The sequence below is a fragment of the Paramisgurnus dabryanus genome, chromosome 12 (assembly GCF_030506205.2).
Source record: "Paramisgurnus dabryanus chromosome 12, PD_genome_1.1, whole genome shotgun sequence".
Lineage (NCBI taxonomy): Eukaryota > Metazoa > Chordata > Actinopteri > Cypriniformes > Cobitidae > Paramisgurnus > Paramisgurnus dabryanus.
The window spans coordinates 35848139-35869330 of record NC_133348.1 but is presented as its reverse complement, the minus strand read 5'-3'; the positions used below and the strand labels follow the sequence as shown (position 1 = coordinate 35869330).

At 39.3% G+C, this 21192-nt stretch overlaps 1 protein-coding gene across 2 annotated transcripts in view; it reads left to right on the top strand.

Annotated features, from left to right (window-relative positions):
• lama4 (laminin, alpha 4) overlaps window positions 1–19171 on the top strand; it is a 112063-nt gene extending 92892 nt beyond the window's left edge. The window contains exons 39-49 of one of the 2 annotated variants that reach the window (XM_065263715.2): window positions 557–690; window positions 825–992; window positions 3412–3562; window positions 3650–3798; window positions 5261–5450; window positions 5737–5892; window positions 13580–13736; window positions 15883–16013; window positions 16390–16483; window positions 17804–17923; window positions 18640–19171. In XM_065263715.2, the coding sequence (XP_065119787.1) occupies window positions 557–690; window positions 825–992; window positions 3412–3562; window positions 3650–3798; window positions 5261–5450; window positions 5737–5892; window positions 13580–13736; window positions 15883–16013; window positions 16390–16483; window positions 17804–17923; window positions 18640–18785 (1596 nt within the window). In that variant the 3' untranslated portion in view covers window positions 18786–19171. Of the gene's footprint in view, window positions 1–556; window positions 691–824; window positions 993–3411; window positions 3563–3649; window positions 3799–5260; window positions 5451–5736; window positions 5893–13576; window positions 13737–15882; window positions 16014–16389; window positions 16484–17803; window positions 17924–18639 lie in introns of both variants that reach the window. The other variant, XM_065263714.2, reaches the window with a different exon arrangement.
• The last annotated feature ends 2021 nt before the right edge of the window (window positions 19172–21192 follow it).

Genomic DNA, 21192 nt, shown 5'->3' with positions numbered 1-21192 from the left:
AAAACCCACGAGGGGGCAGACAACAAGAACTTTGCAAACAATATACAAGACAGACTAAACTAACAATAAACAACATTAAACTTTAATTCAATACTTGACTAAGCTACAACAAGACTTGACATTTTCTTCAAATATACAAAACGAACCAGCACAGAGCAGCAAACAAAAGGACATTAAATAATGGAGCAAATCAAGAGGGGAACAAGTGATAATGAGGAAACAATTATAAGGTGATTAACAAGGAGACGAGGGGGTGGAGTCAGGAGACGAGACAGGAAACAGAACATGGCCAAAGTCTAACAAACAACAATGAACTTGTGCTATCCATAACATACATGGGACTGTCATGATCCTGACACAAAATAGAACAAGACTATGACCATAAAGCCAGGATCATAACAGTTGTACCCAGTTTTACCCTCTTGGTTTGTACATAGGAGAAACTGTTTTTGCGTGGAAACTACAATAAGGAATGGGTTGGGAAAATTTCCATCTGATACCTAATGTTATATAAATCAAGCCCCTCTACCCCCCCCTCTCTCTCTTTCTACTCTAGACAAATGAGTTTTCTCTCTCACTGGAGAATGGTGCTGTGGTGCTCCAGTTCAAAGGAAACACAGTCAGATCACATAAGAACAATTACAATGATGGAGAAACACATTTTCTAGTTGCCACAGTGACCAATCAAAAGTGAGTTGCTTAATCTCAATTTTTTTCCTGTTGAATAATTGATGTAGATGTTTCAAATGAAACTGAGAACGTGTTCTTGTATGTACATTGCTAATCAACAGCAAATCAACTATTATTTTGTCATTTCTTGATAGGTATGAACTAATCATTGATGACAAAGACAAGGAAGAGAAGAATAAGTCGGCCTCCATGTTTGAGTCTGATAACACAGCTAACACAGCTAAGACCTTCTACTATGGAGGCTCTCCAACAAGCTCTATACAGAATTTCACTGGCTGTATCAGTAATGCATACATTAGCAGGTAACACATACTCTATTCAACAGTGCTTTATACTACACACATCTACAATTTCACATGTAGTTACATACAACAGCAATACTCTGAAACCCAGTGAGATGGCTTGAAATTGAATCCTGAAATGAATTTAGAAAATTTTAATTCACAGCATAACACAATAGCACATTGTGAGTGTCATTACTCAGTCCCGCCAGTTTTTCGCAATACCCCGCTCACAAAACACAGTGCAAAAACATCAAAATGTCGCATTATTTTGTGATCCTGCATAATTTGATATTTTAAAGTTGACATTCTGGCTGTGTGCTACATCTGGATGCAGTCTCTAAATGAATCCCAGAAATGGCTACGATCATTGTCTCTTGTGCTTAGGTATTAGGCACGCTGAGGCAGCGTTTCCTAATAGTTAATGTTCCATCTGTGAGAACATGACTATGGTGGATTTGCATGGTCGGGTGGCATACCTCTGGAACGGCCAACCCTTCCCTCACGGGCCTGTAGGCACTCTTCTGCTCTAATGAGATGTACCTACCGTGATTAGGGGGAGGTGGCCTCTGCCATTCATGCCATGGCATTATTGCAGGTTCACCAGGCTAAGGCTCTGCGTGACCTTCACAAAGGGGGTCACGATTTGGCGGTCTTTAAAGAACTGTGTGTGGCTACAGACCTGGCATTGAGAGTCATCGTGCAGGCTGTCGGACATGTGATGTCCACCTTGGTAGTCCAAGACCATCATCTTTGGCTGTGCCTGGCCAACATGCGTGAGCAGGACCGCAAACAGCTCCTAGATGCTCCGGTGTCCAGTGTTGCCACATCGCAAGCCAGCAGCTGGCCCCTCGACGTCAGCCCCTCAGTCTGCCTCTCGCTGAGGGCCCCCTGTGACGGCCGCCCCCATTCCTTCCTGGGCCAAAAATGCGTTTTCTCCCAGTGAGTCTTATTGCACAGACATTGAAAATCAGTAAGGCCAAGGAGCGCGTTCTGCTGGTTGTGACCAAGAACAGGTTTCCATTCTCACTCCTCCCTTGAGGATTCCCCTGAGGAAGGACCTTCTTTCTCAAGGAGCAGGCACATTATGGCACTAAGGGATGTCACTAGAGGTTCTAGGTGATTTACCACAAGTGGTATCTAACACCATCCCTGCAGTACGAGCACTATCTACGAGACAGACTTACACGTGGAATTGGAACCTGTTGACTGGTGTACTTCTCAACTAGAAAACCCCCAAGAAAACTCAATCAGTGTCATGCTTTTGTATCTCCAGCATCTTTTGGAGAAGAGACTGTCACCATCTACTATTAAGGTAGATCTCGCAGCGATATCCGTGCACCACACACCGGTAAAAGGTAGATCAGTGGGTCAGCACAACCTGGTCATTAGGTTTTTAAGAGGTTTTTTAATCCTTCGTGCCCTCCCTCTATTCCTCCTTGGGACCTGTTTATGGTGCTGAAAGCCCTTCAGGACGCCCCATTCGAGCCTCTACATACTGTGAGTATTAAGTTTCTTTCTATGAAAACTTTTACCGCTCCTCGCATTGGCCTCAATTAAGAGGATAGGGGACCTCCATGCATTTTTGGTCAACGATTCGTGCCTTCAGTTCGGACCTGGTGACTGGTAACACTGAGACCCAGGCCTGGCTATGTGTGCAAAGTTCCCACCACTACATTCAGAGATCAGGTGGTGAACTTGCAAGCACTGCCACCAGAGGGGCAGACCTAGCCTTGGCTTTGTTATGTCCTGTACACTGCATAGATATGTGGACCAAACTCAAAGCTTTAGGGCATCAGAGCAGCTCTTTGTCTGTTACAGTGGTCAGCAGAAGGGGAAAGCTGTCACCAAGCAGAAGATGTCCTATTGTATTGTGGACACAATCACCCTTGCTTATTAAAAGCAGGGTATTCCATGCACTTTTTACTTGAGAGTGCATTCTAGAATAAGTGTGGCATCATCTTGGGCATTAGCTTGTGGTTTCTCGCTAACAGACATTTGTAGAGCTGCTAGCTGGGCGACAACTAACACGTTCACTAGGTTTTACAGTGTTCTTATCAAGACGGTTTCCTCTCGTGTTCTCTCCTTAAACTGGTAGGAATACTCAGAGTCTGCATGGGTGTCGGCTTGCAGCTCCATTTTGGTGCTGCACAGTTGCACCACTATGGAACGGCAAAAGGGTCAAAATGTCACAAAAAAGGTTTTTACTCTCCTCCATCACCTTGATGGCCGATGTTGAGGACCATCGGCTGTCAGCCTCTCACTAGCTATATTCTCCGAAAACCTGTGTTTGGCTAGGCGCCCATGTAGCGCCCCCTTGAGGGTTCCTATATGTGTATTCTCCATGGAGCTAATCTACCAAGTTTTTGGGCCTGTTATTTATATAAATAATTTAACCCTGTCGTCAGTTACAGAAATGTGTGATGTGGATATTTTCTAGGCAGGATAGAGATATGGAGCCAGAAGATTTCCAGAGTTACAGTGAGAATGTAAAGGTGTCACTACAGGACTGCCCAGTGAAGAGACCTGCTGTAACAATAACTAAAGAGAGCACAGACTCATCTGAACAAAGACCAGAGCACTCCCACAAGGTGCAACAAACATGTAGACAAAGATACTACGACTCACTTTGACTATGTATTTTTGCATATGCTTACAGATTGTTCTTTACCTTCCAGGTGAGAAGGGACGTGTCTAGTCTGGTACGTTGCTCAAAGAGAAATCCTTTGGAAGTTCCAGAAACAGAGCTTGCTTCCTGTCACCACTATGGTGGTTTCGCACATAGCCGGCATGAGTACACAGGTGTTGCCAAGGTTATCGAAGATCAGTAAGTACTGATACTTGGATGTTTAGGAAATGTAGAAATTTCTAAAATCTTATACCTTACATTTTTAGTCTCAGACTAGCATTTTGAGAGTAAATCTGGTAAATCTGTGCTGTCTCAAACAGAACCAGTATGTAATCTCTATATCATATATAAACTTCTACATCAGTGAGAAAAAAATGTTGGAGCCTAAATCCTATACTGTTTAGGCCTCCCGAGATGGTGTTTGTTCCTATTGGCTTCAAGTTTGTTGCCACGGTTTCAAATTTTTTGTCTGTAGGCTCAGATTACTGCCATGCCACAAAGCGAAGCTCAAACAGTTTAACATTAAACTACTTGATATTTGTCCTAAATCAACATTAAATGTACTGACTTCAGCCTATACTGCAAAATACAGTGATCTCTTTGGGAAGAATAGAAAAACAGCACATTAATACATTATTTAACATGATTCTACCAATAATCTTATAAATACGGGTGCATAGAAGTATATGGCAAGTTACACGGTTATGTGTAAAATTTGTTTTTAGATGGACACTTACAAAAATATATGTTTGGCTAACGTCTGCATACTGACCAGCTAACATGAACTAAATAAATGGACGCTGGGGCCAGCGTGAGAGATGCTCGGGCTAGTGAACAGTATTGTCACTGGCCCAATCAAGCCAGTGCTTTGCCCTCATTCACAAAAATATATTTTCTGCCTGTGGCTGTTTGTCTGTATGTATTCTTATGCAGTGTTACCATAGAGACACATTTTAAGCATCCCAAATGTTAACTTCTCAGCAATGTCATGAGTTTTCTCTTACATTATTGGTTGTTTTGAACACTGTTGCGCGATACGTTAAGAGGGTGGTGCCCTCTAAATGAAAATGTAATTATTCAATGTTTTGGAAGCAGACATTTACTTGGGTAAGACATGATGAGAGAACTGTTTTTTATGTTTTGAAGAGTTTGCCATCAGGTTCCAGGTAAAGCAGACAAGTCTGGAGCCTTTTTCGTTGGAACAAGCAACTACCGTAAACAAAACCTTGAAGCTCATGAGAAAAGCTGTCAGCACATGCATGGTGTCTAAAAGTGATGCTTTATCGGCTCCAATGAATTTAATTGCGAGACATACAGTATGAATTAAGAAAATTTTAAGCGCATTGAGACATATCAACACAACATATTAACAACACTGTTTTATTAATATTGGTTCGCTATCTTCCTTACAACAACTTATTTTAGAATAAGAATTTATGTTTAAAATTGCCAATTGTCTTAATACTAGTTTTTATTTGACTTTCAATATGTGAAACTGAAATGTTCTTCTGATTGGGCCAGTGATAATTTTGGCAGGGCAAGTGAAAACCTGAAAACCGACTGGGCCAGTATAAAAAATTATTTGCGTTGAGCCCTGGGATGAGTAACGTCTTTACAGTGATCAATTCAATTGTGTTCTCTGTGTTTCCATCTCATGTAGATCTCACTTTTCTCTGTCTCTGAAGACACAATCTGCCTTTGGTCTCATCTTCTACCTGGCTGACGAGTCTGAGGAGAACTTCATGACTCTGTTTCTCACTCAGGGCAGGCTGGTGTTCACTTTCAGCACAGGCGAACACCATGTTAGAATTAGAACCAAAGAGAAATACAGCGATGGACAATGGCATGATGTAAGGAAGTACTGATTAATGTTTTCTATGGAATGTTAATGTAGCATGTAATTTCTGTCCCACTAGCTGCACCAAATGGAACTGCTACAACAATTATTGACTTAAACATACAGCTCTTTAAGGCCATCAAGAATCACAAGCCACATTTCTTAGTTGTTTGAATAATCAAACTAATCGAATTATTTGCGTGTCTGTCAGTATGTGCCTGTTAGCCTCCAACATAGTTGCTGCCAAATGTTTGAACACCAAATGTGTCAACTCTCTTAAAATTGTGTAATCTTTATAGATTATCTTCATCCGAAGAGGTAATATGGGCAGACTGATAATTGATGGAACTACGACATTAGAGGAAAGTGCTCCAGGTGGAAACATATCACTGCTTGTTCAAGATCCTCTTTACATAGGTGGGGTTGCATCTGAACGAGCTCTGAAAAACATTCAGGTATAGTAAACCAATTAACTCAAAATATGTTTCTACACAAAATAAATATTTTTATGCATAGTTGTGGTTGTAATATCAAAGAATATAATCTACAATTGTAATTTTAGATTTCACTCTCAGTATTCTCACTCTAAGTGGGAGTCCACTGGGCACTCTCATCCCGTCCACAAGGCAGTTTTTAATTGTTTTAAATGTCTATGCTTTAATGTTAAGATGTTGGTCCAAAATTACTAATCTGGTGCAATACAAATACAATACATTAGATGCGTGATCCTGCAGTATTGGTGTGTTCATAGTTCACTGCTGCATTGATATTTACATTTACATTTAGTCATTCAGCAGACCCTTTTGTCCAAAGCGACTTACAAATGAGGTAAACAACAGAATCAATGAGAGCAACACAAAAACAGTAATAAATATGTGCAATAGAATATGTTATGATTCTGCCATCTTGTTATTGTTTTATCCCAGTCTTGAGGCAGGATCATGGCAGGCTCATGTTGTTTGTTCTTGTATGTCTCGTCTCCTGACTCTGCCCACTGGTTTCCCTGTTCTTCTTCTTTCCGTTTAATGGCCGTTCACTCCTTAGGAGTATTACTGCCACCTACTGTGTACCTTGCACACATGAGTATGGATCTGAGGTTTCTCTGTTAATCATCCAATTATTGTTTAATTCTTGTCACCTGTTCCTCCTTGATTTGTTCCCCTATTTAATGCCCTTGTGGTTGCTGTCCTGTGCTGATTCGTTTTGTAACCTTCGTTTGTGACATACCTGTGCTATTCGTGTCTGCATCTGTATTACCTGTTCATAGTGATGGCCAAATGAGGCTTCCTGAACCACTGAGGCTTTCCAGCCCATTGGTTCGCCAAAAGGTTCAGTTACCCGAAGCCTCATGAACAGTGTGCTCTCTAGTGACACCTGCTGTGGAAAGCAATGTATTGCACACAAATCTATTCATTCTGAGCAACCAAGTTGTCATGGTGTGGGCTTTATCTATTGCCTGTGTATTAAATAAAGTATTTTACTCTGCTTGTGTTAACCTATGTACAACCAACTCATACATACACAGCTTTGTGTTCAACTGTTCAGTAGTTCTTTGGGTTATTGATAACCGTGAATGCCCCGAATGAGTGTAAATAAATTATAATGAGTGCAGTGCTGACTGGGAATGCAATAGTGCAATGCTTATTGAACTGAGAAGCGCAATAGTGCAGTGCTGGGACTGGAAGTGTGGAACAGCAAACTGCAACACGGAAAAGTGTTTACGGGTTTTTATTTAAAACAAAAGTTTTTTAACAGTATTTGAGGCGGTTTCTCTTTTTAGAAAGCTCTCAAGCCTTCGAAAACACCCTTTCACAGGGCACTGATGATGCTGGACAAGAAGGTCAGTGCCAGCTTATTTGGATATTGGAGCTTCTGTTCCCAATGGATCCTCAGTCCTCCTCGGCTATCCCTAATACAGTCTGTCTACTCTTATAATAATAATGATAATAACCGCAATACTATATATAATAATACAACTACTACTAATATAGGCTATATCATAATATATATAGCAAAATAATTACGTATTATAGGTATTAGAACTAGATATATGCTAATTTACTCTAATGATCTATTTTAGACTATGTATAATTTATTCTAATAATCGTCTAAACTAAGTGTAATATAATATATAATACAGGCTATGATATATAATTATAACTATACTACAAACTCACTAAACTCGCCACTACGTACAACCAACACCTCAACACCAATGCAAACGTCCTGCAAAACCCACAAGAGGCGCGAGTTTCGAACCATTTTTATCCGGAGGCGATACTCAGAATGAAGCAATGACGTATTCAACAGAAAACGAGGCCTCGTTTGTCATCGTCACGTGATTTTCACGGAAACGATACAAGCCTCGAATCGGGGCTTCATCTGGAACGCCCCTTTTTGCTCGACACAAGCTCCGGAGCTTCGCTTCAGATGTCACATCACTACCTGTTCATAAGTCTAGTTAGTTGTCAAGTCTATTGTTCAAGTTTATTGTTTTGTAGTAGTGATGGGCAGTCCGGCTCTTTCCATTGATTCGGCTCTTTCGGCTCAAGCGCTGGCTCTACATTTTAGTGATGGCAGTCCGGCTCTTTTCATAGATTCGGCTCTTCTGGCTCGGCTCCCTTAGAAGAGCCGGCTCCCCTGCATGCGTCTGAAGATTCGGCTCTGCTCGTTCGCTACAAAGAATCAGCTCTTAGAGCCGGTCGTTCGCGAACGACCCATCACTATTTTGTAGTCTTAGTCCTGTTTCAGTCCTAGTTTAGTGTAAGTCTAGTTCATGTCTGTCTTCGTCTTTGCCTTGTTTTACCCCCTAGTGGGTCTTTGTTTTGTTGGTTTTTGTTATAAAGTGTTGTGTTCATCTGATCCTGCATCTGGGTTCTCACTCACTCTCCAACGTGGAGATTCATAACAGAATAAGTCTAACACATTATACATAGCCAAGGTCTTTTTGACAGAAGATAATAATAGAAAAAGATATTAGCAAGTGAGGTGTTGGCAGAAGAGATGGGTTTTAAGCCGATTCTTAAAGATGACTACAGAGTCCGCAGATCTTGTTGCAAACGGTAGATCATTCCACAGATGGGGAACAAAACCAGAGAAGGTACGCAATAGTGATTTTTTTTTTTTTCCTTTTTGGGATGGCACCACAAGCCTTCGCTCAGTGGCAGAGCGCAGGGATCTAAAGGGTATATAAGTTATCTCGTTTTGAAACCTAACTCTTCATTTGTAGTTTAAAGGACAAGTTCGGTATTTTAGACTTAAAGCCCTGTTTTCAGATTGTTTATGGTCAAATAGAATGGTTTTGACTGAAATTTCGACATTTTCGGCTGCCCTGAGAATTTTCGCGTGTTTGTGTTTCAGCTCAGACCTCTATAATGGCTTTATAGGTGCACTGGAACAATCCTTCCTAAAATGCATTAAACTTTCGTTTACAAAGACGTGAAACTCACCGAGTGGTCAGGGGTGTTCACTGATATGCTCACACAAAAATCGCTGCAAAAGACGCATTCCAACAGCTGTTTTAGCATTCGTTGTTAACTTGTGGACCTATTTCCCCAAACGCCTCACACCCGTACATTCTTCCGCTTAGAGCTTGAATAATAAACACTCCAGCCCAGGTGGTGGCGCTAATCCGCCTTTGCCAATTGCAAGAATAGAAACAAAGTTCCCGGCGCGGAGTAATACCGTACCTCACAGGACGTCTAATACAGTCAATGGAGTTGGTAAAAACTACGATAAAACCTGTTGGAATGCGTCTTTTGCAGCGATTTTTGTGTGAGCATACCAGTAAACAACCCTGACCACTCGGTGAGTTTCACGTCTTTGTAAACGAAAGTTTAATGCATTTTAGGAAGGATTGTTCCAGTGCACCTATAGACCCATTGTAGAGGTCTGAGCTGAAACACAAACACGCGAAAATTCTCAGGGCAGCCGAAAATGTCGAAATTTCAGTCAAAACCATTCTATTTGACCATAAACAATCTGAAAACAGGGCTTTAAGTCTAAAATACCGAACTTGTCCTTTAACTACAAACATTGTGGTTAGATATGGTTGCTTTATTGAGACAATGGTAAATTTTTGGTTACAATGTTTTTACTACAAATAAAAACAAATGGTTTTGTATGGTTAGTACACTGTCAGAAAAAAGTACAAAATTTTACCTTTTATTGTCACTGGGGTGGTACCATCAAAGGTTCCTTTTTGTACCTTTATGGGTACAACATATTGAAACGTTGTAACTTTTTGAGTACAATATTATACACTAAGGACCTACTGTGTACCAGTTAAAGGTACCGGGGGTACTGGCAGTAGTTTACTCATTTATTTATTTGTTCATTTTTTACTCCTTTATGACAAGTCACTTGATTGGTGGACATCAAGGGCAACACTGTCATGACCGGAACCTTCTTATAACTGATGCCATTAATTCATCGGTGTCATTAAGTCCAGGTGCTCTAAAATTACCTATGTGCCAGGGAGCGGGAACAACAAACTTGCTGGGTTTAAACCCCTGCGTGCCTAACACCGTCTCTAGTGCAAGGAAATGTCAAAGTATTACGAGTACATGAGCGTTTTACAAGCTCATGTGCGAGAAGTCTTCAGAGTCATGCACATTACAAGTTCAGGTGCTAGAAGGAGTCTACGCCGCGCCCATTCAGATCCGAGCAAGGGTCCAAGGTACGTGCAGTAAGTCCAGGGGCATCATTTATAAAACTTTGCATAGGATTTGCGTCAGAAGTGGCGTACGGATGAAACATAGGACGCGCGTACGCACAGAAATAATCGGATTTATAAAACCGTGCGCACGCACATCCTACACATTTTTCCCTTAATAAATCACAATCAATTCTAAATGTAGCGCAGCTTTTGCGGCTTCATGACACGCCCATAGTTGTCCATAAATAGTCCGTGAAACGCCCACAAGTTAATATGCATTGATTGCGAAATCATGACAAACACAGAGAGGAAATCAAAAAAACGTAACTTCACTCAATGTGAAGTAGAAGTTATCGTTGGTGAGGTGGAAAAGAGGAGAAAAATGTTGTTTGGAGGGCACAGTGTGGGCATTACTAATGCCAAAAAAGGCACTTGAGTGGCAAACGGTGGCAGACTCCGTAAATGCTGTAGCCTCACAACCTCGGACCGTGGCCGAAATAAAGAAATGGTCGGACATCAAAGTCGAGGCACAAAAACGTCTAGCACTCCATCGCCAGAGTGTGTCTGCCACGGGTGGGGGAAAGGGGACATTGTTCAGCGCAAATTTAATTTCTTGTTGCTTTCTGAATGGTTTAGACATACGCCATACATTGTTTTATCAAAATAAAACACACTAAAGGCATATGCATGAATACTATAATTCCGTAGATTATGAAGATATGGTTTACTATGAAAACAACTTTCCCCAGTGGACAATTAATACATCTTTCTATTTATTTATCTATCTATCTATATATCTCCTTAATTATCTATCTATCTGTCTATGTAATTGCATCTATATCTGCTCCGCCAGATGGACACATTGACGAGAACATCAGTTTTGTACATTATTTCGTTCTGTTAACTATATTCTTTATGAGGATGAATTGCACAACATGCCAATATTATTACAGAACATATTTCACTTTTCTTTTAGCAAATATGTGTTCATTTGAATTTCTATTGTAATTTTCGATTTCTTTATTTTTTTGTTTCACTGCTGATTGATCAAACGGGTGTTCGTGTAAGGCTGTTAATTGTAAGACTTGCTTTGTGAAGTCTTCATGTTATTTATGAGAGGCAGTGTTGTCACTTTCACGTGTTTCTTCCATCTGCCGACAGTGTCGACATTTCTCATTTCACCCGTTTTTGTGCGTACGCCTGGATCAGAGCTTGCACATTTTCCCGTCAAGTTTGCTTTTTATAAATAACAACTATTGCGTAGAGAGTGGCGTACGCCTTCTTTTGTGCGTACGCAACGTTTATAAATGAGGCCCCAGGTGCGTGTGAGAAGGAATCTGCGTGCGTTACAAGTGCTCTCGCGCAAAGTGAAGCCCACAAACCTGCAATTCGCATGTTAATTTGAAACTTTGATAATAATAATAACCATCGCCAACAATCGTCATGAAAGCCCGCTATTGGCGATATGTCTGACAGTCGTTGATACACGATACTATCGTCTATCGGCACATCCCTAGTATGCAATTGGTCCTTTAAGTTCAGTAATGTACCCCAAAAAGTTACAACATTGTGTTATGTTTTGTATACCTTTAGAGGTACAAAACAGAACTTTAAGGTACCACCCCATCGACAGAAAGGTGCAGTTTAGTACTATTCTTCTGACAGTGTATAGTTAAATCATGGTTAAGTAAGGGATAATGTAGAGGCAGCCGGTAGTTATCGGGAAATAAGCCCCGACACAGTGTGATCAGGACCCGACGCGAAGCGGAGGGTCTTGTATCACACTGAAGGAGCTTATTTCCCGATAACTACCGGCTGCCTCTACATTATCCCGCTTATTACACGGCTACTTGTCACATAAGAAAAAAACCGGACATGAATTTGAAACATTTTATTGGCATATTTGTTTTAAATTAACATTTTTATCCTTCTGCGAAACTTTGCACAGATACATAAAATGATGGTAATACCTTATTAAGATCCTCTGCTTCATCTTCATACTCCATTTTTTCTCTTTAACCAGTCTTTGGGAAGTTTTAATGCCCATTCTGTATTTTTTTGTGTGTTGCTTCGTAGCTGTCATGCTCTATTTTGTCAAGTTCAGTCTTAGTAAGCTGTCTGTGTCTTGTCGTGGTTGTCCAGTGTTTGTCACAAGATGGCGCCAAACAGTAATCTTTATTGATCTTTATTGGCGCGGAGCGATTTTACTCGTACAAGTAGTACCGGCTATGCGTTATTACTTTGGAGCGGTTATTATTTGAAAAGAATGAACTTGCAAATGTCTCAACTGACCAATCAGAATCAAGCATTCCAGAGAGCCATGTAATAAGCTCACATAACACACGAGCAAGCAACATACACAAAACATTATCCCACTATCTCTGGATAACTTATGATTCACTACATGTTTGTGTCATTTACATTTTATGCAGTTACGCCCCGATTGTAATGTATAAATGTTTCGTGTTCAGGAAAAACTTTCCGAAACTTGGTCGAAGCCTGGAGAAGTGCTTTCGGCAAAGACATACTCTGTGACACATCAAATGGCTTTTTAAAACTTTGCCTTAGCATGAGGAATCCAACTCTTAAGTTGAGCGTGTTCAATCGTATGCAGTGCTTGCACTTAGCAATTTTCTCAATTCCAAGAACGCAAAGAATGGACTTGCGTTCTCATAGAGATCGGTCTTGCCAGACGACCTTGGAAGAACAAGCTCAGAAGGTCGCAAGAACACAGAACGCACTTGTGAGAATTGAGATGTGTGCGATCTTCATTTTGGGCACCTGAACTCCGCAATTGTTTTGCCACAATGACTTCTGGGGCGTAAAGCAATCTCAGCACGCAAATCTGCACTCAATGCATCCTCGATATCAAGAACACATCCGGGTATTTTTATGTGTCCTCTGTACTTGTGTTCTTGAGAATTGGAATTGAACTCGGACGGTTAATGATGACGTAGAGCGAGGGACACAAGGACGCAAGATCGCTGGAGAACACATATTGAAAAACAGCCCTTGTCATATGACATTTAAGTACAGTGAGATCAGACTGCTTGTTATGCTTTCTAATTGCTCTCATGGCACAGTAATGTCACTCACCAACCGTTCTTTGCAGCGCTGCATAAAATTAAGAGAAAGGTGTCTAGTGGTTCGGGGGCACTCCATATCATCTTGTCTTAGTTACAAATTTGACTGGTAAATAATAAAGAATGATTCACCCTAGTATTTATTTCATTGCAATAGATTGATAAGCAGACATGCTATTTATGACTGGATGTAACTTTTGATACTTTTGCTGTAAAAGTGGCTCTCCTATTGACCCTGCCCTATCAGTGTGGTTCAGTATGGGAAAAAATAGTAAAGACCACTGGTTTACTGTATTCACATCTCTTGTATGCATATAACATGTTGTAGAGTTTCTGGCCAAACCACTGTCAATCAGTGATCCTTCAGAGAAGTTCTCACTCTGCTGTTTTCTCTTTTAGAAGACATCTGTGTATAGCTTCTCTGGTTGTGTACGGAGTCTCCAGCTAAACGGCCGCCGACTGACCTCTGTTTCCCATAGTTTTGGGGTCACACCCTGCTATGAGGGCCCCTCTGAGCCAGGGACATACTTTACTAATGAAGGAGGATATGTAATTCTGGGTAAAATATTTATTTTTATTATATTCATCTCTATCTATAATTATTTTTTTACCATAGTTGTATTCATGTACTGTTTATTATCCTTTCAGTCAATATACATAGATAATTTTACTTGGCATTTGAATTACAGCACAAAAGAAAAAACAAAAGCATTATATCGCCTCACGTCAGCTGCCAGTTAGAGACACCACATGCCAAAAATATCAACCCCAGCAGCCCTTCACATAAGCCATAGACAGACAAGGCTTCTGTGAAATAAGTGGAATGTGACCTGTTCCATACCATCACAGCACAGCGTTGCAGGGTCTTGGGAAATGGAATTTCACACCCCAAAGTGGCAGTCAAGGGTTTAGACATGCACAGTTCAACAGAGGACTATTCCAACATCAACTTGCCTTAACAGCTCAATATAATCACAACATTGTCAATTAGGAATCAGGGTGCAAATTACAGAAAGATCCTAACTGTAAAATTATATCTGTGGGGAAAACACTGACCATTTCTGATAATTTACTGTATTAAAGCGACTACTAAAAAAAGACTACACAATCAGTTTTCGTTTGACCCACCTCCCTCTCATGCACATACACACATTTGACTTTACAATATACACACCTCATTCTCATTCTCACTTGCATTTACATTTACATATTTAGCAAACACTCATGTATGTATGTCATGAGCATACATTGATGATAACAATAATTTTTTAATTATATAAAAATAAAACATAATTTTAAGCGCCCTCTCATAGTAAACACAGTGCACACAGCCGTATGGCCCAGTCACTCTTTTAAAGTTGTTAGTCATGCACTTTTCAATACAAACTCGAAGAATACAGCTGAGTATCTTCTTGTTGATTATGAAACTTGATAGAGCAGTTTAGAAGTTTTCCTAAGTAGAGATAACATTTAGGTAAAATAGGATAACAACCCGAAGTCAACTTATGATTTGCTTCTGTAATAAGAATTAGCAAAAATTGGCTTTATAGACCCTTTTACTGTTTGTACACAATGATGACGTGGCAGCGTACAGTATGTGCACGCATTTATGCAACAGAAGTATGGCAAGAATCAGCAGTGAAGCAACACAGACAGTAAGTTATTTTAAAAAGTTAACTTTATCAACATTTTTAACACAGCTTCCAGATCCGTGTACTATGTGGAGTGGATAGAAGACGTTAGCAGATGGCCAACTATAAAGTGGCCAGATACATATATAAGTACATTAGTTAGGGTGACCATACGTGCCATTCTTCCCGGACGCATCCCGTCCAGGATTTCGGTGCGTCTTCCGGAAGTCGTATTTGTTGACTGCATACGCCATTCAGTAAAAAACATAAGATATACAATCGTAGTTTCATTCTTACCTTAAAATATAACGGTTGCTTTCTGTAATAATAATAATAATCCTCTATGACATATGCAGTCGACAAATACGACTTCCGGAAGACGAACACAAAATCCTGGACGGGATGCGTCTGAGAAGAATGGCACGTATGGTCACCCTAACATTAGTATATTATATTAGTGCAACCAAACGCAACAACCAGACATTTTGATGCTGGGAAACCGTTTTAATAAACTTTCTGAGTTGCTAACACGTTAGAACCAATGGGGAACAACACCACTTCTGTTGCCTGCACAGGCTATTTCATCACGTGAGCTGTAAAAGGGTCTATACTTCTGTGTCGATTGTATAGCGTAGCCTACAGTACATAGGGACACAAGCCCTATGTAGTAGCCTATAGCATAGCCTAATGCACACCTCTCCCAAAATGTAACAACGCGTCAATGCTACGTGAATCACAAGTACTGTGATTGGTCTGCTAGAACCCCTCCCTCAGGTCAAAAAGATTTGGTTGCATTTCCTCACATGCATTTCCACGTGCAACGATAAAAACAATGATGGACCAAGTTGAGGAGCTATATTTAACAACTTGGGTTATAATAAAAGTCTGTCTACCTCCATCACTGCTGATGCTTCTCCAAAAATGTACACAATCCACTTCTTCTTTGGCTTTTGCATCAATACTGTAACATGTCCGTGGACACTGCCTACTAGTGATCTGCATGTGTAATGTACATCTAGGCGAACAATGACGCAGAAGTATCTGAAGTAACTTTGCTCTTCTTCTGACATACAGATGACTCCTTTCATTTTGACCGAAGATTTGAGCTGGTGATGGAGGTGCGCCCTAGTGTGGCTGCAGGAGTGCTATTGCACTTGTTAATTGGACAGCAGGAATATCTTACCATGTACATCTTTCAAAGCCAGGTCTGGAGATTTGAGATTTTAAGATTTTAGTTTTGTTTTTATTTTATATAAAAAAAAAAACTTCACTGTAATATGTACAAAAGTATGCCATTTTGACAGCTTTACTGTATGAGTTTATGGTGTTTACAGACATCTTCAGTTGATTCGTACATTCTGCTGGGTTGTTTTTAACACAATGCTGGGTAACTATTGGACAGAATACATGTTGGGTTATAAATAAACCTATGCTGGGAAGTTGTTAACCCAACCAGTTGAAACAACCCATCATTGCATTAAAACAACCTTGCATGCGTTTATTGATTAACCCCACAAATATGTCAAATACTGTGCATGTAGTTCAGTAAATTGACTTGACTGTTTTATTGGTGTCTCGTAGGTGTATGTTATGGTGAATAACGGTGTGGGTGAATTGTCCACATACGTGTCTCCTAGACAGGAAATCTGTGATGGAAACTGGCATAAGATCACAGGTAAAGATAATTATCAAAAAGACATATTTGGGTAGTTTAAGTAGTTTTACAAACATACCTTACAGTAAAACAATACTGGTGTGCATCTTGAGACAAAACAATGTCACTGATATATGTTAAGAGATATCAGTGTGTAAGGTGCCACCCATTGGCCCAACGACGGAATCAAATGGCATGGGTGAAGTGATCTCTGTTCTTTCGTGTCTTGGCGCTTCTAAAGGAATAAATCATTTCAGGATTAAATTAATTTCTTTGACCTCTGTGTTTAAATTATATTCTGACTCCAATTTAATATAGTAAGAATTTAGTGCATTATTCCAATTATCTGTTGATTATAATTTAGATATTTGATTATTTATAAATTCCCATAATCTTAGTTATTCGTTCATTAGGGACCCGATATCGCACAGGATATACGCCGGTCATTGCGTATATCTCACGGACACAAAATTGTCAGTCTGATCTTAGTCAGAGTTTGCCGGGTAAACTAAAACTTTTATGTCTGGCCGCTCCATGCTTGCTCCGATCATAAAAATGGGTACTTTAGTCACGATCATGCAACTTGCTAAGGCAGGTGATAGACATAAATCTGAGAGTCTTGATGAATGTGCCCCATGCTCCATTCAACATCAAAACACCATTGTGATCATATCCTGACAGAATAATCTTGCGGTAATACCAGACTCCTTCTAATCTACTGGAAATAATAATTTCTGAATTAAAATGATTCAATACAATTTCTGAAGAATTTAGATGAATCAAATGTAACAATTTATTATGCCAGGCAGGTTCCAGCTTCAAACATCAATTAAAGAATATCATAAAGAATATGATTCATTTCCAATTAATTAAAATGATCAACTGTTTAAAAGCTCCCACACTATGTGTGTGTTAAAACATCATGGAAGAAATCTTTAACAAGAATCTTCCTACAACATTTTGGGTATATTATATCCACGATGAAAGTAGGTATGACTTTGTATTATATTGCCAGGTATGACTTTGTAACTTTTGCAACTGTTAATCATTTTTGATTCCGTCGTTGGGCCAATGGGTGGCACCTTACAAGTGCAAAGATGTTTTCAAATTAAGGCAGTTCTAAAAATGCATTTTAGTCTGGGACTAGGATAACCCTTTCAGGGAGATTGCTGCATTATGACATTCTGTACCATTAAAAAATAAGCAATTCCTAAAATATTTCTTATTTAAATTATGCACATTGGGCTTTTCAAACTTGCTAAAACCCATATGCAATATTTTATAACTTGCCTACATTCTTACTGCACTGGTTTTATGCTATTATGTTGTACTTGTTTCCAGTGATAAAAGATGCAAACGTCGTTCAACTGGACGTGGACTCAGAAGTGAATCATGTTATCGTCCCTTTCAGTGAAACACCACAGAACACTAGTTCTCCAGTTTTTATTGGTGGAGCCCCAGGTCAGTCACCACCAGCAAGTGTTGTAAAAATAAATCAATGAGATGTGCTAATATACGTTTAGTTTACCATGGTTAAAGTAAAGTATGTCATTTCTCTATCACCATCTGAGCTATAGAGTCAATAGCGTGTTTCTGGGCTGGATAGTGGCAAGTACAAGAATAGACACAATGTATTTGTTAACTCAAATAGGAATAGGAACCCATAAATGGAAAAATCTGCCATAATTTACTTTTCATTATACCATTCCAGAAAATCTTTTAAACACTGCCTGAGCTGTTTATGACTGGTTTGGAATGGCATGAGTAAAACTTGACAGTAAAATTTTTGTTTAACGGTTAACAGTACACACATGAAGAGCTTAGATGCTAAACCCTCCAAGTGCTTCTTGCATGTTCTCTTGAGATGTTTTTTCAGACTCTTAATGGATTCTGCAAACAAACTGGTATTTCTGAATGGCCTGAGACTGGGATTAAGCAGATTTAAAGCGAAAGTATTGATAAACGTTTAACACATGCAGACAGCACTTTTGATGGGGGTGGTGTTTAGCGGGTTTTCATCTCAGCTCCTCATATATTTTGTCAGCTGTAGGCTGGTTTACTGTGTATCTGGAAATCAGATGATATGTAGTGACATTCACTGCTTTATCTGAAAACTTGTTTACAATGTATTAATAAATTCATTAATTTATTTATTAATTTATGCTTTTTTGCTCCAGACTCTATGCTGTCTCACAACCTTCTCAGCAAGAGAGGCTACGCAGGCTGCATAAGAAACCTGTCTGTAAATGAGTCTCCTGTCAGCTTCAGTAAAGCAGCCCTGGTCAGTGGTGCAGTAGGTGTGGGCACTTGCCCTGCAGCCTGAGTGATTTCCTCTTTGGGTATCCGGGGAAAAAAAAAAAAAAAAAATGCTTTTGTTTTAATAAAGAATGAAGCTGTAATGTCTTTCTACCATGCCTCCTCAGCACCACTTAAAGCTTTTTTTTATCACACTGCAACATTTATTTACTATGTACTCTGAACCTGAGCACTGCAATCACTATGAAAATGTAGACTTTTAAGGAAAATTGTTACTACTTAATATTAACCAAGGCAATTAGAGAGTGAGAAAAGAAAAAGGTCTACTGTATATTGTCATGAATTTGTCTAACATATATTAGCCAAATAAGTTTCTTCACTTTTCACTCCTTTATCTTAAAACCTTATATCTGTTCAGTTGTATCTACAATTAATAAAACGGATGCTTTCTAATCAGAGTTGTGTTTGTTGCCAAGTACTGTGGGTTTAAGGAATTTTTACAAGGAATTTTCATGGTGTATTAGAAAAAATAATCTTAGAATATAAATAAAGCTATGAGCACAAATCTACAAAAATATATAAAGTAAAAAAATGAATAAATGTTGATAGATAGATAGATCCTCTTAAACACTGCCTATACGGTTACGACCCAGGGAAGCAGGGCAATAACAGGGATGTTTTATTAAAGTTTTGTGCGGAGGATTACGTGTAACGGACAGAGAAGACCCGGACAGCTATGATGCCAAGTGGTTTATTATACACAAATACAAGTGCAGGGGTTAAGTGCAGTGAAAGGGGTAGTGGGAACAATATTTACAGTATTCATAGAACAATTTAATACATAAAAATATATAAATTAATAATAAATGATTGTGTAAATTAAATAAATAAATAAATATATCAAGTAAAACACACACAGGAACGTAACAATAAATATCAATAAATAATTAAACAGAAAAAAAGAAATTAATAAATAAATAAAAAATGTAATAAATAAAAATATATAAATTAATAATAAATTGTGTAAATGAAATAAATAAATAAATATATCAAGTAAAAAAGAGTAAATGTTTATAGATAGATAGATAGATAGATAGATAGATAGATAGATAGATAAAAACCACGCCAGCTTTTAGTCACAGCACTCATTCATAGAAAATGAAAAGTCTTTGCTAAACAGTGATAATAACAGAGACGCAAAATATTTGACAGCTTTGTAAAGGGTGCACTTAACAACTGCTTATGATTTGTGTCTCGTTTAGCCAGCCGCTGTCCTAGGAGCAAACGAATGGGGGTGGGTTAACTTAACTAACTTTTGTCCTTCAAAGAACAGACAGCACATGCCTCACATACGCTCGTTCTTACACGTGAATGGCTTCAAATCACCTGCAACGCAGCGCTTTGTTAAAGGAACAGTATGTAAGAAATTTATATCAATTAATCATAAAATGGCCCTGATATGTCAATAGACATTAAGAAATCATTTTCATTTCAAATACTTATATCACTCACAACAGCGGTCCGGCCAGGATATTGTCATTTAAAAAGTGGAGTTGCAGCCCTCAACTGATGTTTATGTTGTCATTTTGTGTATTGGCCACCAGTTGTGTGACTGCAGTACCAGTTTAAGCCACAAGTTTTGTGATTTCAATACCAGTTTTGGCCACAAACCTACATACTGTTCCTTTAATGACCGCTCCTCCGCCGTGCTGCTGTTGGCAGTGAGCAAAAAGCCAAAAATGAAGCCTCTGACCGCCCCCTGGTGGAGGAGGGGGAAAAGACGAGACTGAGGGGCTCCTCTGGCGCACAGATGGAGAAAAGACAAACCACTGCAGAATCCGGAAAGGAAATGCGGCGATCGATGTAAAAAAGGAAAAAGAAAAAGAAGGAAGGAAGCACAAAAAGCTTACAGCACCTGGTATTCAGTACCTAAGCAATCGTCAGCCGTCCAATGGTTGAGCAGAGCTGAGCAGCGATCAGCCAATGGTTGAGCAATGCTGAGCAGAGCTCGGCGCTCAACGGACCAATCATTGAACAAGGATCGGAAAACGTCATCTAATTTATTCATGACTGACAAATATTCACAACTGGAGTCGGTGTCATTGAGGACCAATGGACGGTGTTTGTTTACTCACAGGTACGTTGGTTATAATTATTTGCTAAGTAATTAATGAAACTCGATATATTTTCGAACAATTTGACTGTTATTTAGGGTTTTACATGATAATTTCTCGTTAGCACCGTAGTGACTTTACTTTTCTTCGCACTATTTGACTAGGCTAGCCCCTAACGTTAATGTTTACATTAAAATAGCTAGGTTTGATCTTTCTGAAATGCGTTTAAAATGCTACTGCGAAGAATGTACTGCTACTGTATTTACTCGAAATGTAAAGCTTAAATACGCTTATATTATATATTATTATATATTAACAGTTAGTTCCAATCCTTGATTCTGATTGGTCAATAGGTGTGCT